The sequence below is a fragment of the Microtus ochrogaster genome (genome assembly GCF_000317375.1).
Source record: "Microtus ochrogaster isolate Prairie Vole_2 chromosome 14 unlocalized genomic scaffold, MicOch1.0 chr14_random_2, whole genome shotgun sequence".
NCBI lineage: Eukaryota > Metazoa > Chordata > Mammalia > Rodentia > Cricetidae > Microtus > Microtus ochrogaster.
In genome coordinates this window covers 10,267,535-10,285,270 of record NW_004949097.1, presented here as the reverse complement: position 1 = coordinate 10,285,270, position 17,736 = coordinate 10,267,535, and the positions used below count along the sequence as shown (strand labels likewise).

The window sequence follows — 17,736 nt, the reverse complement described above, 5'->3', positions numbered from 1 at the left end:
CTTTCTCTCTCCTTCTCTATCGCCTGCTCTCCTTTCTGGGGGTATTTAATTGAAATACATGCCGAGTTTCCAGACTGCAAAGATCAGAGCTGTTTCTTCCAGCAGCGGTAAGTATGCATTAAACATTTTGATTTGTTTGAGTTTGAAGTTTGGTCCTTTTTTGCCATTTGCTTCATGGAGTTTGTGTATATTTACAGCCTCTGCATTTAATGGCCACATGCCTTATTTTCACAGATGGCCAGTGGAAGACTTTTTCTTTCTCTGAGTATAGCCTGCGCTCAGTTTTGATACATTTGTCACGGTGCCACTACATGCAGCTAGCAAGTGCCCACGCTTGGTGGGGAGCAGTTATGGTGTTAGGTTTTAAGGAGCTTTTTAAAGGTTTTTTTTTTTCAGTAAACTTTTTATGGTTTAATTTTCAAGCCTGGAAAAGCTGTGCATGTTTTCAAACAGAGAGTCTTGTGTTCTTTACATCATTCTTGTTGGAGAGGTCAGGGCAAAATGGCCCAAGAAAATGAGACTCCCAGGGTGTGCCACCCTAGGTTCTCAGAGGCACTTTCACCCTGACATTGTAGTGACTGAAACTGTCTCTTCGTTTTAAGGGATACGCAGGTGCTAATAACAGCATTCCTGGCAGCATTGTATAGAGAATATTCTAGGTCTCTTAAGAGCCTATGAAGTAATGCATAGATTAAAAATAAAATATAATGAAATATGCATAGTGTCCGTACCAAGGTGATGGAGTTAGAAATCTGTCTCTATAGTCTCCCTAACCTTTGTGTGAGTAAAAACTGAACTTCCTTGGTGCATCAAGAATGGCACCTTTCACAATCTATCAATAGTTGTCTCCCCTTTCCCATCCATCCCCAGTCCTCCTCAAAATTATATTCTTCCTTAGGCCAGATTCACAGGAAGACAGAGATAAAACAAACACCCCATATATGTAGCAGATGTAGCCACTGTCATGACCTGTTAAAGATGATCTTGCCAATAGGGATTAGAACTATCAGGAAAACGGGCAAACTTTCACATTTATTGCAAAAGATACCATGAGATCTTCACAGATACACTTCTTCCCTTCCTGGCAAATGAGAAGTCCTTGCTCACACCCATGAGTGGCGGGGACAGCAGTGGCTAGTGGCTATTGACTTGTATTTTGTGGCTTCACGTTTGCACTGTTTTCACACATACTCTTTAAAGAGAGCACGGCATTTGAGAAGACTGGAGGAACTCAGTGGCAGATCAGTGCTTGGGCCTCCATCCTTTGGCACTGAGCTTAATATTTTTTTCCAATGAACCACACAGGCCTTTAGGAAAGTACCCAGACCCTGTGTTCTCAGCTCATGGCCCTGAGCTGGGCACAGGTATCTCTCAGCATAGTTTCCTAAAGCTTAAATCATAAAAATCTCATGCAGTAAGTCAGGATCTCCTCAATTAGTAGACTCCCCAACCCATCTTTGTTTCTCTTGGCTCCTTTCTCCCTATGCCAGCCTCTCCCCTAGGGAATGGTAGCCATAAAACCAGTAAGAATATACCCAATCTTATTTACATTGCATTTCCAGCAGCTCTGATAAAATACGGAGCAAAGTTTTCGCTGTTCATTAAAATGGGATTTTAAGTGTATACTCCAATCTTTCTTCCCCTGTCTCTTCACCTAAAACTACCATGGATAATTGAAAAGTGAGCTATAATCATGGTGGACCTGTTTCTATTCATCAGAGGCAGGGTTTCCGCACCAGCACCATGACTCTATAAAACAGTCTAACTCAATTTATCCGGCTGAAGTAAGTGCTGGCTACTCAGGTCACATTTGTAAGAATGCTGACAGTTTCATAGCTTTTATCCATGCAAAGGAAAAATTAAAGAGGACAATCCGGTATGTTTCTGTACTCTGGTGACTGAACCACCCATTGTTTATAGAACAATTATCACTGCACAGCCTTCTAGTTCTATATGTGCATCTGTGCACCTCCAATACACACCAACTAGATGTCCTATATAGATTATGAATTCTATTATTTTTCCTTGTTGGCCACCTGTACGTCTCCCGTTAATCCTTGTGGTTAGATGCAGTGAGCAACACAAAGATGCCTGCAGGGTTGTAAAGGAACAGTAAATAAATGTCTTCTTGGACGTTAGCAGTATCCTGACTGGCTGTGTACAGAGAGTTTTGGTCTCAGTTTCTCCTCTGACGGTCTTTTCTCTTTCTCACACTCACACCATGGCCTAGAGGATGATACATGAGCAATGCTGGGTTTTGAGTTCTAGTGTTCCTTTGCAGCTTCCTTGTGAATCCTTTGTTCTTGACATAATCCTCAGAGTGACTTTTCTGTTAGTGGCACACTCCGGCTACCATGGTACTGTCCTCTCTCTGGCAATGACACATTATGGCTACCATGTTGCTTCCCTCTCTCTGTCAGTGAGCTTTGTGTCAAAGAACAAATTAATCTTGTTAGATTCGAACATCCAACTGTGTCCTTTATGAACTGCCTACGTCAGTAAGTGTCCTCTCAGAATGGATCTGAGTAACCACTGTTGATTTGGCTTGCAACCTATTCCTTTAAGACAATGACTGTAGAACTTATAAACTATGTTTTCACCCAACATTTCCATGTGTATGGAGTATTTACCTATAAGGTTGAAATGTATTACTGAGTTGCTTTTGAGAATTTATGGACAGATAGAGAAAATGCCCAAACGTTTACATTTGTTCCAAGTATTTTATGTCTGTCACATGGAGTTCTGTCAGGTTGGTGAAAAAGAACATGTAGGCTTTCAGGATTCAAAGACAACAAAACAGCCTCAGCTCAACCAGCCACAAGACCATGGATGCCTCCTGGGCATCTCTGAGGGGCAGGTAGTCACATGGCCAACACTTAGACACCTCCAAGGGATGTGACATCTCAATCCTATTTATGGACACAGCTTCATCCATGCGGTGACTCTTCATTCCGTGGTTCTGTATCTTTCACCTGATAATTCTATTGTCTATGTTCTATTGGCCATGTACAGTAAACTCTCTGTGCCTCACCAGAAACACGTCTCAGTTCTCCTGGAGCACGAAGCCTCTTAAGGTATTTAAGGAAAGCATTGTTATCTTCTTCCCTATCTTAAGCTTCTTTGGGGCCTTCGCATATTCGCAGTCACAACAAGCAGGATGCTGATAGAGTAATCCACGCCTGTTCTAAGTTCAAGCCATCACCACCGTCAACCTTAGCTTTCCTCTACTGCAGTTCTGACAGGAACACACGCTGAAGGCAACGTAACATTTCTCTCAGCCCATACAGTCTAGCTTCACACCATTACCACACTGTCTACCCACCGCCATTAGCTCAAATCCACAGTGATCGCTACTGAAACATGCGTCACGTGTGTAGGTATAGTTCCTAACCGTCCTTTCTTCATGAAAATCAGAATGAGTTGGTTCATATAAGCTTTTAAATATGTCTCCCCTTTTACAATTATTTTTTTAATTATTAATAGGGAGTCATCAGTTGTCACCACAAATCATTTTATAATTTTTTATTGTTAAGCTGAGCATAAAAACTGACATGGGCACTGTGCGTTTCTCTGCTCTTCCCATGGACCTTCAGCCCCATGGCACTTTATAAAGAAGCATGTCTTCCTGGTGGGTTCTCTTCTGAACACATTACCAGGTGAAACTGGGCACCTGTCTTTCGGGGATAATTACACTTCAAGAAACATGTCATCTGGTAGAAGTTAGCTACCAGATTTCAAACCAGGAGTTCATACATGCAACAAAAATCAAGCCTGAATCTCAAATTAAAGTTGGGGGTGGAGAGGCAGAAACTAAGGCTGATTGCTACTCTGACTGGACCAGAGGACATACAGACGCAGTTCCGACTTCTGGATTGGCAGGCCCCTACATCTCTGTGGTTCTCTCATTCCTCAAGGGTTTCAGTGTCTAGGATTGCAAAGCTTCCATGCATAATCTAACAAGACAGAAGTCCTTCACAAATGTTACCATGTCCTATAAAGCATATCTGTTAAAATTGGAAGAGTTTTGTTTCTTAGTGTGTGTTGTGTGTGTGTGTGTGTGTGTGTGTGTGTGTGTGTGTGTGTGTATTCCTATGTAATTTATACCTAATGTACAAGAAAGTCCTTTCTCTCATTTGTGCTGTTGGTTGATGTGGGTGGACGGTTATTTTATAGAGCCCAGAGCCACCAATGGGCAAGAGTGACAATGAGGGGCTGAGGGGGTGGACATCCATGTGGCTTCTTCAATCTTTTATTTCAGCAGATGAAAACATCCCCAGCTGATAAATCATGACAATGTTGTGAATAATCTTCTGGTGCTTCTGCTGGGCTGTGAAGTTAACATAACTGGATGGGAGGGTTAGAATCTTTCCTCTTTCTTTCCTTGTCGCTACTTCCTCATTCTCCGTGTCATTAGTATGGTAGGAGACCGTAAAGAAAGGGGGACAAAAAGCTGCAGCCAGAGGGCTTTAGCTGCCACCAAGTCACCATTTGACAGCCACACTCTGTTTTGTCATTACATGCATGTGCCTTTTACGAGTTTTATAGCTCGGGAGCTTTATTTCAGAGATGTCCATTATGGCAGCCGATCCACAGCCTATCCCGCTCCTTGGTCTGTCTGCTGGTGGGGAGCAAGGCTCACGGCCCATCTGAATTCCAGACTCAGAGAGGGACAGGGGAACTGTCTCTCCATGCACCGTTTAACTTAAGAGCCGATAACTAAAGCAGAGGCTCTTGCTTCTCCTGGGCTTAGCTTGTGCACGCTTCTGACTTGACTGCGCTATGAAAGATAACAAAGATGGCCGCTGTCCTTTGTGTTTGCTGTGGAGTTTCAGTTACTCTGTGCAACGTGATGTAATCATAATGGAAGGAAATTTCTGACTTCTAGATAGGCAAAGACATATAATCAGTCTCATTCCTAACTATGAAAAGGACAAAATTAAAAAATAAACATTGAATACATTGATATATAAAGAGAAGGAGTGAGGGAGTTCAATGATTTTGAAAACAACTCAAATCTTATTTTTTTTTATATGTATTTCTTGTCTTTACCACAGGGAGCTGAGGCCCATAACCATTCCCGTGAACCCTACATGTTTGACACTCTTTTTTTCCTTGGTGTTTAGTTTTCCCCATGAAGTTTTCTTTTTATTATCAAAAATGTAAATTTCTTAAATGTTTGTAAGTTGATGAGAACCTGTCTCACATTTAAACCAAATTTTAAAATTAGGGTTCTGAGGCTCAGATGTCTTACGTGGTTTACTTAAACATATTCTCATCTCAAATGTGCCCCTTTCCCGGTTAATCCCCGTTACCTTTTTCAGTAGAAAGTGTAGCTATGCTTCGGCTGTCCTGTTGGGTCCCTACACTGTGGTCATATGCAAGCGATTCAGTGCTCTTTCCTATTGTGGTGGTCAGTAGATAAGCTGGACAGCCAAAGGCCAGCTGCCATGCCACAAGTGAACATGAAGACTCTAGGGAGAGCTGTATAATTCCACACACTGGCCCCCAGAACCGCCGGGGCTAGATGGATGGCTTTCTTTTACTCCATTGGTATTTTGGGATCCAAGTGTAGGTCCACCGGCCTGGAACTTACTATGCGGACCAGGCTGTCCTTACACTTGTAATACCTCCCTCCACCTCCCGAGTGCCAGGATCACAGGGGTGCATCTTGCTTTTCTTCCGGCTAGGCACAATCATTTGATCTTCATTCAGGACAGCATAAGATCAGAAAAGATCTCACAGAATCTTAACTGCCTTAACATAATATTTCCCTTGGTCTTAGCAAACCTTAGACTTATCTGAGACTAGGTTAGCCAAACAGGACTGTACTTCCAAAGGAGATGTGGTTGCTGTCCAATTGCTCGTTTTTAATCAGCAGAAGGGCAGATGGGACATTTTGTTTGGCTTATACTTATATGTGCATCAAGGTTCTGTTCTGACTGCTTTGTGAAGGTTATTTTCATTTACTCTCCAATGACCCTGGCAGCAAAGACCTTTTGCCAGTATTTTTTTTTTTTTTGCCAGTATTTTTGAAGGTTGCTATACCTCTGTTGCTGCTCTTTCTAACTGGATGAGGGTAAGGAAGTTCTAGATCAGCATCTGAATGGTATTAAGAGCCCAGGAAAGCCTAACTACTACCTGGCACTACTGGCATTGGTGGTTTAAAAACCTGCTCATAAAATTGAGGTATGCTGTGGCAAATTCTATAAAAATTATCATTGATATGACTTGATTAACCTGATCCTAATGGAAACAAGTTTATGTAGGTGGTGGAGAATTATGACCTTTGTCCATCAAGATTTCCTTGTTTCCCGAACCTTGGTGTGTGTGATTTCCAATGTCTTCCGCCACACCTCTGTGCTAGCTGGTTAGCTGTTCTTGTCTTTGTTAGCTGCGACAGCACACAAGGCCTTCCTCTGTAACTCTGGATCCCTCAACTCGCACCGTGTGTCCCAGGATAGCCTCACACTCACAGCAAGCCCTCTGCCTCAGCCTCCCAAGTCCTGAGACAACCAGCCCTGTGCCCCCACACCCTGCTCCCAACTTGTGTTTATCTCCTTGTATTGAAGTTGGTGCTACTTAGGCGAGATGTAACTCTGACGACTCTGAGGGTCACACCATTCTTATTCCCGTCCATATTTGAAAAGAGGATTCTGTGAAAGGAAATTTTGAAACTAAAGGGTATATAATCTCAAGTGATTGAGTCTTGAAAATGATAGCACCCATATCGGTCCCTTTTGACTGGCTCTTTCTCCTACTACTCCTGAACAGCTTGACTTACATATTATCTGCACTTACTTCTTTTTTTTTTGTTTTTGTTTTTTGTTTTTGTTTTTTGTTTTTGGGTTTTTGAGACAGGGTTTCTCTGTGGTTTTTGGATCCTGTCCTGGAACTAGCTCTGTAGACCAGGCTGGTCTCGAACTCACAGAGATCCACCTGCCTCTGCCTCCCGAGTGCTGGGATTAAAGGCGTGCGCCACCACCGCCCGGCTGCACTTATTTCTTTTGCTTCCTGCCTAAATGCATGTATACTTGGACTCCTGAGAAATGTATATAACATTTAACCATAGTATTGAATTCCAAGTGGAATTAAGGGACATTCCTTTCTGCGTGGGTTGCTGTTGTCACTAGATATATGGCGATACGTCATGGGGTCCCTCCAATCATGTCCTCCTCTTCCTTTTCATGTGTCTAAGAAGGAAGATACCAAGAGTAGAAGAGGGACAAGATTGTATCTACCATGGTCTTCCTTCTTTACTTCCTCTTGCTGGCAGTTTCTGGACCAGTGTGGGGGGCTCCACTCTAAGAAAGCTCATTGCTTCCTCTCAATACTCCATGTGCATTAGAGGCAGCTAGTCATATGTAACTTAGTAGGTAGACGAGCACAGCATCCTGTTCACTTAGTTTTAGCATCCCAATAGGATGGTCATCCATAGAGGTGGACTCAGTGACTTAGAAAACATTTACCATTCCATCCTTTTTCTAATCTGTTTACTTCCATTTTGCTGTCTCTCTTTTTGAAACCCCTTTCATCCAAATGGGACATTCTCTAGACAATGTGTAGTGTTATTTCCTGGTTGACGATTAAATCAAACGTTGAAAGGCGTTGAATGTGCACAGTCCTTCTTCTAAAGAAGTCAAACAAGCACAGTGATGCTTTCTGTGACTAGGGCACTCTCAGATGTTGTTGATGAAGGACTGTGTGTTTGTGTGTGCGCGCGTGCGCACACATGTGTGTGTGCACACACCTGTGTGTGAATGCAACTGTATTTTAACAGTTATATTTACTATGAAAACGGTTTGCTAAGTTAGTGTCCTTGAAGCTCCTAAATTCAGCTTAGTGGATACTTACTTTTAGACTCCCTCAGCCAAAAGAAAGAAAGGAAGGAAGGAAGGAAGGAAGGAAGGAAGGAAGGAAGGAAGGGTAAAATAGATAGATATCCAGAGGTTACAAAGCTGTGAAAAATGCCAATCTCAAACCCCAAACAAACTGAGCCAGAGTCTACTTCCTTCAGCTTCAATGCTGTATGCTTCTGTGAGCCTGACTGTAAACTGGGTTCTCTTGTTTGCTGATAGACAACTTGAGTTTTTCACATCAAGTCAGATATGGACTTGGATGAATAGAGTACAGAGTTCCAAGGCCACAGACTTGAGAGAAATTTTAATCTAGTTCTCACAATTGTACTATTGTCAAGGTTTGCCAAGATAAAGCCTGCACTGTATGAAGGATTTCAATTCCCCATTAGTCATTTGTGACCGCATTTGCTGGGCTCTTCCTCCTGTAATACAATTATCTTATGTGATGTGAACATTTTACCGTGGGTAGCAAGCAGTTCTGCAGGGTATATGATCTACCAGGATCATTCATGACCATCTCTCTGGCAGTCTGGTGAACTGTCAAGAGACCTGAGCTATAGCTACAGAAGCCAATGGCTGCCTTTCTTGAAACTGTCCTAGAACCATATCCCCCAGAGAGCATGGCTGGAAAACTTAAGAGGAAGTGGCGGACCTCTCCTTGCATGCTTTTTTCTGTTCTCAGAGTCAACTGGTTTCTTAATTTGGAAGCAATTTAATAGCATATGGGGGTGAGATGAAGCATTATATTTTTCTTGAACATCATTTCGGTTTTGACACCGTGTTCTCCACTAATGCAAGCCACATAGTGCATGCTTTTAAAAGACTTGATGTCTTTGAGATCTAATTTATGTCTATTTGTATCTCAAATAATTCGCCAACTCAATATTTTGGCTGAGCAATCCAAATCAAATATTGGTCCAAGTACCAGGCACTTCCATTGGATGTATGAAGCCTTGACAAGCAATTAGTGATGAATATTTAAGTGCCTTCATTACCCTTGTGTGAGCAATGCAGATGGCATTTGGGAGATGGCAACCGGAGGTGAACACCTCTGAGTTTTTTGTTTTTGGTCACCTGTCTACTGGAAGACGTTCTCTGGGCCTTATGCCACCCCTACACCTCTACTGTCGGAATAAAAACAGAGCAGGCTTTCCAAATGCAGAACAGGTTGCTGATGGGAAATCTCTCTGTGCATTTTGTGACTGAGAAAGGTTGTCTCCAAGGATCCCTGCCTAGCTCTTTTAGGCACACAAAACCCAAATGAATGCCAAGACTTTTCAAGAGTTTGGTAAAGTCAAACTTCCTTCAAAATCCCTGCTGATTATGTTCCTTGATTGCCTCAGTGTGCTGTGTTGACCATGCAAAGGTGAATAAACCAATATCCCACGTTGCCCAGAAGCCAACTTTATTACATATGGCCCAAGGGGAGAAATGTCCATGAGTAATTATAGCTTCAAGATTCTCATTTTCAATTTCTTTTTTTAAAGGAAAAAACAACACTGGAGAGCCTGACTCAGCAACTGGCAGTTAAACAGAATGAAGAAGGAAAATTTAGCCATGGAATGATGGATTTCAATCTGAGTGGAGACTCCGACGGTTTGTGACCATTACTTATTCAGAACCCTGAATGGAGGGGTGGAGGTGTGCTCAGAGCTGCTTAAGACAGGAAAGAGAATGGACAGCAAGGCCATTGTCTCCCTGACCATCACAGTGGACAGTCCCTCAGTTGTTCTTGCTTCAGAGCACCTGTCATTGTCACTATAGACAAAGAGATTGACCCTAGCAGTTTGGAGTCATTTCCCATAAGTGCCAGGGCAGGACTTAGGTCTAAGATGATATAATTCCAAAGCAAATACTCTCGCCCAACAGCCACCCCGCCTCTCACCTCCTTACCTCCTGTGCACCAAACTTTGTAGAACTACGTGCCTATCAGCTTCTTTTGCAGCTTGCTTTACCAGTAAAGTCTATGGTAGAGAGCACACGTCCTGGGCATTTTCCTTGCATTCGAAGCCCTCCCGAACACACTGTCCTCACACTGACAGACATTACTCGTAAGTCCGCCCCTAGACCACATTTACTGGCCCTCCATCTGGGGAAGTCCACACTCCCCTCCTATACCAAGTTTGTGTCACTTCAAACATCCCAGCCAGCAGCCAGATATCCAAACCAAGAGAGCATTAAGAAGAAAGTGTAGCTGCTCTTATACAGGACCCCAACTGGGTTTCCTGTCCATGCTGAAGCCTGGAAAAAGACTCAGCAAACCATTGAAACCGGACTGTAGAAGAGGGGGAGTCCTAGAGACTCCCCAACAAACACACACACACACACACACACACATTTCTCTGGTCATCAAGGTTCTCACCAGTCAAAAGCCAGGCAACCTTGAAGCCTTTGTGATCCCACCGAAACAACCTGTGCAGTTGGGGCACCGGGATGAACAACATCTTAACAGCCATTCCCATCTGCATCTTGCTGGAGCACCAGGGAGAATAATAAACCTGGCAGGCGTACACACACAAGGAGCCTGTTTAGGGTTGACAAAGTCCCGCACTGCCGCTCCCGTGGCTTCTGTTGCTGTAAGGTGTAAGAACCGGAAGCGGCAGATGTGCATCTGCTCATCCCCTAGTTACAAACCCATTTCAGAAAGATGATGTTGTTCATTAGCACTGCCGCCTGTCAATCAAGAGGCAATTATTGGTCGTAACACATTCCATCAATTTTAAGTTATGCTTTCACGATAAAATATACTCCGGCAATGAACGTTACAACAGCAAAGCTTGTGTTGCCATTGTCTGATTGAGTGGTGCTCATATGCAAAGCGGCTTCCAGTCTACACCGAGCAAGAAAGCACCAGAGGAATGAGGAACGCGAACCTTGCTACCTAGAGAGATGCTATTTTGCTGCTGCTGTTTTTAATTTACCAATCCTGTGAGGCAGTATTGATGGATTGTTTACTGATTCTTCAGATTAAGGTATACAGATGGATAGGAGGGAATTTCAAAAGAAAGACATGATTTTCTTGGGGGCATAAGGTCTAGAAACTCCCAGAATCTATGTTTTATGCTGTGTGTAATAATGACAACAGTGGAGACATAGCTGCAGATGCCATGTTTCTGGCTCCCCTTGCTCTCAGCGCCTAAGCCCCAGCATCTTGGCTTCCAAGCTGTGAGCTGCTCTGCCAGAGATGCTTTATGAAGTCACATAAGGCCAGAGAAGGGAGAGTGTAGCTTCCTGAGGTTCAGCGTGATCTTATCATCAATGACCCTTGATATCTAAATACAACCATTAATTGGGTTTTTGATGACATGTTAGAAGAAAACATTCAGTGAAATATATGATTATTTTCTCCTACCTTACAAATGACAGAAAACCTAAGAACCAGTAGTAACATACTGATTAATGGGTTCTTTCTCCTGCAACTATCCATTGCCTTTTATAGGCAGGATAGATTGAATGTGTGTGTGTGTGTGTGTGTGTGTGTGTGTGTGTGTGTGTGTGTGTAGATAGATAGATAGATAGATAGATAGATAGATAGATAGATAGATAGATAGATAGATAGATAGATAGGGATAGATAGATAGGGATAGATAGATAGATAGATAGATAGATAGATAGATAGATAGATAGATAGGGATAGATTAGATAGATAGATAGATAGATAGATAGATAGATAGATAGATAGACAGACAGACAGATAGATAGACTAACCACATTAAAGGAAGATAAGGAAGATCTTTATATTGTTTTGGTCAGAGTTCTACATAGCATGTTCTTACTAATGTGTCCTCAGAGACAAAAGGGAGGTACAATTACTTCAGGTTCTCACAGTCTTGGGATAGCCGTTTCTAACCCAGCATGCCACAGCCCTGGGAGTTCAGTGGTTTGATCAGATTTTTTACATCGATACTATTTCTACCATACTGATATACCCAAAGAATCCAAAACAATGATTTATCCCAGCTTCCCCTGGGCTCTTTGGTAAATGCTCAGACGGTCCATAGTCCTTTGAAAGCCCAAGAAGTAATGAGAAATGGGTTAAAAATACACATTTGCTGCCGCAGGCTTATCACAGACACTTCATAAGCAAGCATCTGCCTTAGGAACTGGGAGTCCCGTTATCAGAAGTACATTTTGTTTTCAGATATTTTAATAGACTAAGAAAACAGTCATGAGGGAAGAATGGTGCCAGCATCTCAACACTGACATACGTGCTGATGTTCCCTGTTTCTAGGAAGCGCTGGAGTGTCGGAGTCAAGAATTTACAGGGAATCGAGGGGACGTGGTAGCAACGAGCCCCACATAAAGCGTCCTATGAATGCCTTCATGGTGTGGGCGAAAGATGAACGGAGGAAAATCCTTCAGGCTTTTCCTGACATGCACAATTCCAACATCAGCAAGATACTGGGTAAGGAGAGCGCGGGGGCTCGAGTGGACGCCGATAGATGTGTGGTAGTCTCATGTTATAGGGGAAAGATACTGGGTGTGGAAGGCAGGCTGCTTCTCCAGAAAATTAGCACCATTACTGAGGGTGCTGTGAACAACAGAGTATCCGTGTTCAACGAGACACGTGCCCAGTTTGTAATGCCCCGAGGAGCGGCCACGCCCATTACTGGACTGTCCTCCCTGCATTAAGATTTATGACAGAGGACATGTTGCTTTCAGATGAGCCATCCACTGTTGGCGATGACCTCTCTTCTTCATTTCCCTGTGAACTAGTCATGCAGGCCTCAGCCCTCTCTTGTGCTCCTTTGTAGAAGGGTACTAATTTTAGAGTTTTGTTTAGCATGCATGGAGGGCTGGGAGAAGGAGAGGGAGAAGCTACAGGTTGGTTAATCAGAACCTGAGAGCTAGCATATCCATTCCTTTACGCTCAATAACCCTGTGGGCAAAAGCTGCTCTTGGTAACTCTTAGGGATGTAGCATAACTCTGAGCTTAACTGAAAAGAAGTTTTACTTACAGGTAGAGCCCCCAGCGTACCAGAAGACAAGGCACACATTTACCCCCCAAAGCAAAAGCAGAGAAGATGGAGAGGGAGGGAGGGAGGGAGGGGGGAGGGAGGAAGGGAGGGAGGGAAGACAGGCACAGAATATAGACTTACCGCAGACACGAGCCAGACAAAGCGAAAGGGAGGGGAAAGTTCCATCTGCATCTGTCTGTCCATCTGCATCTGTCTGTCCATCTGCATCTGTCTGTCCATCTGCATCTGTCTGTCCATCTGCATCTGTCTGTCCATCTGCATCTGTCTGTTGACCTTGTCATCACCATGTTATTATCATTCGTCTCATCTTTATTTCCAAGCAGCGTGACACGCTAGGACAGCAAGGCAGAGTTGGCATTGTCTGTTCTCTTAAAATTAGAGTTCAGAACGAAAACACCCAGCTCTACCCAAAAAAAAGGGACTTGAAAATAAGAAGTAGCCCCTGCATAAACTATATAGGTTTTATTAAAATCGATGAGACTCTTAGAATTACACATGCATTACAAAGAAATAGCGTTGCTTGTGCATTAAAAAGCTGATAGCCTACAAGCAGTAAGTGAATGCACCCTTTTGTTTTTATACTCCCATATTCTCAACAAAGGCGGCATACACCACCCAGGTCACAAGGTGCTCATGCAATGCCATCAGACCACATGGAAACACACGCACTCCATCATGCATGTGTGTTGGTGATTTCTTCTAAAATAGTTTTCAGATGAATACATGTTGCGGGAGCTCCTTCTGCTCCTTCAGCCAATAGCCGCTGAGACACCAGCCCATTGGGGCATGGTCTCTCTCCCTTTAAAAAAGCGGCAACTTCCCTCCACCCACCTATGTTCTGACCTATCAGGCCAAGCAGTTTCTTTATTAATTAACCAATGAAAGCAACAGATAAACAGATGACCTTCCCACATCAAATATATAAATGTTTTCTGAAAGATTAGAACAGGAGTCCAGTTGCAGAAACAGGATTTCTCTGTTTAAAAACATAAATTTGTACAAAGTAAAGTGCTGGATGCAATGAAGGGGAACAGGTTTCTCTAATGTCTCTACCGTTGATAATCTACAGCTTCTTTAATGACTTTATTCTCTTCTCATCATGAGTTACCCAAATCACAAATTTCCAAAATTTTTTAAGACCGGTCCTCATTATATAGACTAGACTGGCCTCGAACTCATGGAGATATGCCTGTCTCTCACTCCCAAATGCTAGAATTAAAGGAGTGTGCCACCATGTCTGGAGGAATTCCCTGAACATGTCACACCTGTTTTATCAGGAACCACGTGATAGGTGAGCTCAGTGCTAAGCCCGCCCCACCGGTTAAAACTGTGCTCTAGACAGAAGAGTAGAGGGTTTGGAGCGGCGCCCTGGCTACGGGGAGATGGCTCTATGTTAAGAACACTTGCTGCCTAACTTAGGTTTTCAGCATGCAAGAAAAGAAGCTCACAACCTCTTGTAGCTGCAGGTACAGAGTATGCAAAACCCTTATCTGGTCTCCATGATCAACCACACTCACATGTGCGCACACACATATACATAAGCACACATGCATGCACACGCACGCATGCAAACACAAACAAAGTGTTTCTGATTTTTTTTTAAAGATAATCATTTTTCTAGAAAATGACAGAGAGTCTTTATGGTGAAGTGCTAACTGGCTAGGAGAATCCGTTTCTGACTGAAGGTGAGAGTTGCCCTACAATCTCGGTTTTTATAGTCTACACAGACGACGGTTCCAGCCCAAGACTTACTGACAAAGCCATTTTAATTAAACATGTAGCATGTATCGTCACACAGAAACTCAACACTGAAATGCTTGGGGCCTTAATAGTTGGTCCTAGTTCTAAATAAATACAAAATCTTCAAATAGCCACAAGATGGTTCTGAATGGCCTATTTCATATAAAAGTACAAAGAAGGCTTGATGTTTTTCTCTTTACTGATTGTTTTGGATAACAGCCTCCGACAGCATGCTGCTAATTCATTCTGCTTAAAACAGGCGCTTGAGCTGGGTTGACATTTTACGTAGTCTCTGGGGATCCTGGTTGACATTTTAAAGGGCTTCTAAGCATTTTATAATACCCTAAAATCTGGTTTTAATAAGCCATTCTGCTGAAATTGTTAACATACGGAATCACCTTTTACTGTTTGGCGCGAGATCAGGGACTGGGGGACATCTTTTTCTGATTAGATATACAGTAGTTGGAGTAAAATGTGCAAATTCATTACATGCCCCATGGAGATGACATAGCTCCTCAGCGCAGAGGCAGCCTTAGAGCAGACTGCCAGACTCGGAAGATTTGGGGGAAACAGTGAAGGCTCCTTATTTTCTCTTATTTTGAGCATCAAATATTTTCATTGTAACTCACTCTTTTGTTAGGAGGAGGCATTCCCAATAACCTATTTATTTGCATCAAATATTTTTCTGTTGTAAGTTACTCTTTTGTTATGACGAGGCATTCCCAATAGCCTATTTATTTTCATTGCAAACAGTCTGCAGCAAGCCACTTCCTCATTGGCCATGGCTGCAGGCACAAGCCCAGTAACTGTTTTCATCTTTTGGGGGGAAGGGGACGTTCTACCACAGTGTCTTTGCCACCATCCTCAGTATTTGTAGGATCTGTCGTCAGTTGCTCTTGTCACTGGGAGCCACTGAGACCAAAACCAACTTACCAGCTGGCTATCCTCACCCAGAGGAATTACTAAAGATTTCAACTGGATTTGCCTCCAAACTGAGACTGCGTGACCCTAGGATGGAGTTGGGCCACTGCATCCTTGTTGGTACTTGAGTATCATAGTTTGGGATTATGAATAAATAAATCTGTAAACTGAGTATTGGGGGCATGCAGAACCTGTAATCCCAGAACTTAGAATATGAAATCAGAAAGACTGGACCTGTCTCAGTTACCTGGAGAGTACTGTCTCTAAAAGCAAAACATATTTGTATTTGTAATTACTATGTGGCCCTATTTTAGGATATAGCTTAAGGCTGGGTATTCTTAGGGGAAAGATACTGTCCCCTAAGCAGGGAGTTTTAATTCTCAACCTACCAACCAAGCATTATGCTCATGGTCGGAAATGTAAGAATGGCTGTCAACCCCAGATAGGTTGCCTTCGGGAACTAGCATTTTCTTTCCTTTGAGATGTTTTAGAGAAAATCTTAGAAGAATCTTCAATACCTTGTAATTTAATTAAATTCCTTTATTTCTTTATTCAATTTTCAGAGAAGGTAGTAGGATTTGCTCTAAGTCAACGGCCCTAGACCCATGATTTACATTGTATTTCTACTTTCCAGGGGGCTGTTTCTGGTAAACTGACTCTTGTAAGCTGATCTGTGGCTTGAAAGCTGATCTCCATCCTGGCGAGAAATGCCATGTAAAGAATTGATCTCCTTTAATAGTATCTTAATATTGTCTGTTTTCGTGATGACACCGGAAGCAGCATACTAATAGGAAAGTCCCTCCAAATCAGGGGTTCTCACCCTGTAGGTTGTGACCCTCAGATAACCTGCATATCAGACATTTACATTACGATCCAAAACAATAGCAAAATTGCAATTATAAAGTAGCAATGAAATAATTTTATGGTTGTGGATCACCAAGAGGAGCTGCATTAAGGGGCTGCATCATTAGGAAGGTTAGGAAGCACTGTTCTACTGTGTAACATGACATAGAGTTTAGGGCTGAACTTACAGTCCTATGGCCTGACCACACTGGAAATGCTCAAGCATGGGTTTTGGAAAACAAGGAACTCTGCTAAACCGAGTTTCTGCTTGGGTAAAATGAAACCATAGAAGCTCTCTGGATGGCGTCTGGGGAGCTAAAACACTGCTGACAGGTTGGCTGGTGCTCTCATAGGAGAACCTTCCCTGTCCACCCCATCATGTGGCGTGTATACCTCTTCTGTACTCCTAGGGGAGGATGCTCAACAATGTCCTGGCCTCACCTGACTCCCATGATTCCGCCTGGTTCTAAGCTCTCCTCTAGATGATGCCCAAGGGAAAGAAGGGCCCTTCTGTGGCTGTCATGATAGACTTGAGATGGAGAGACTTTATAATAATTATTGGGGTGATGGTCCTACTTGAGGGACACGGGCCATCGAGTAGCAGGAAATAGGGTCTTGTGTTCTTCCTACCTTTTCATCTTGCCCACCCTTACCTACCGACCTCCACCCAGTGACTGCATCTGCTTTCCACCACCTCGGAGAGGCTGCTTTAAGCACCTCACATTTTCAAGTCAGATCTACACTAACCAGGTTAGCTTTCCCTTCTTGGTCATGTCACACAATGATGATGGAATTCCAAGCTGAGTCTTGGCGCAGAGATGAGACCGTTCACTATCTGCAGCTGTAGGCAGCTCCTATGTTTCGATTTGGAGGGCTCAGGCATTTGACTCAGGTTGAGCTAATTGTCTTTCAGAGCAGCATACCTCACCTGCTCTAAGATTTTAAACTCTGGCTTAAGACTATAGCAATTCCCAGCACCTGCATTTTCGGCCATACTAATAGAACTAAAGTATCCAACCCATCTAAACCCTAAACCAAGAATTATCAAATTCCATATTTAGTAAAGCTTCAAACTTGTTTTCTCTTCCCTCTAAATCCATGTTAGATTCAACACAGAATAAGGAAAAGGGGAAAATGCGTTCAATGTTTGTAATGTTGGTTATCTTGAGACTAGGCAGGTTTCCTTTTAAGAGTTGTCAAATCAAAGTTTAACTCTGTGAATATTTGTTATGCTGCTTGTAGTGTCTGCTAGATCATGGAGCATGTGCACAAATGTGTGTTAAGAACACACACTTTTGAGGCCTATCTGTAGGTGCATGATGTTGGGTAGGTGATTTCGTGTGTGTGGAAATCAATTCTCTCCTTTATGAACACAGGTAGGACGGTTGTCTACCTTA

The 17,736-nt window shown here is 43.0% G+C and overlaps 1 protein-coding gene across 6 annotated transcripts in view; it reads left to right on the top strand.

Annotated features, from left to right (window-relative positions):
- Sox5 (SRY-box 5) overlaps positions 1-17,736 on the top strand; it is a 388,682-nt gene that overhangs the window by 363,171 nt on the left and 7,775 nt on the right. For all 6 annotated transcript variants that reach the window (XM_026787923.1, XM_026787920.1, XM_026787922.1 and 3 more), the window contains 2 exons: positions 9,344-9,452; positions 12,088-12,261. In XM_026787923.1, the coding sequence (XP_026643724.1) occupies positions 9,344-9,452; positions 12,088-12,261 (283 nt within the window). The remainder of the gene's footprint in view (positions 1-9,343; positions 9,453-12,087; positions 12,262-17,736) is intronic.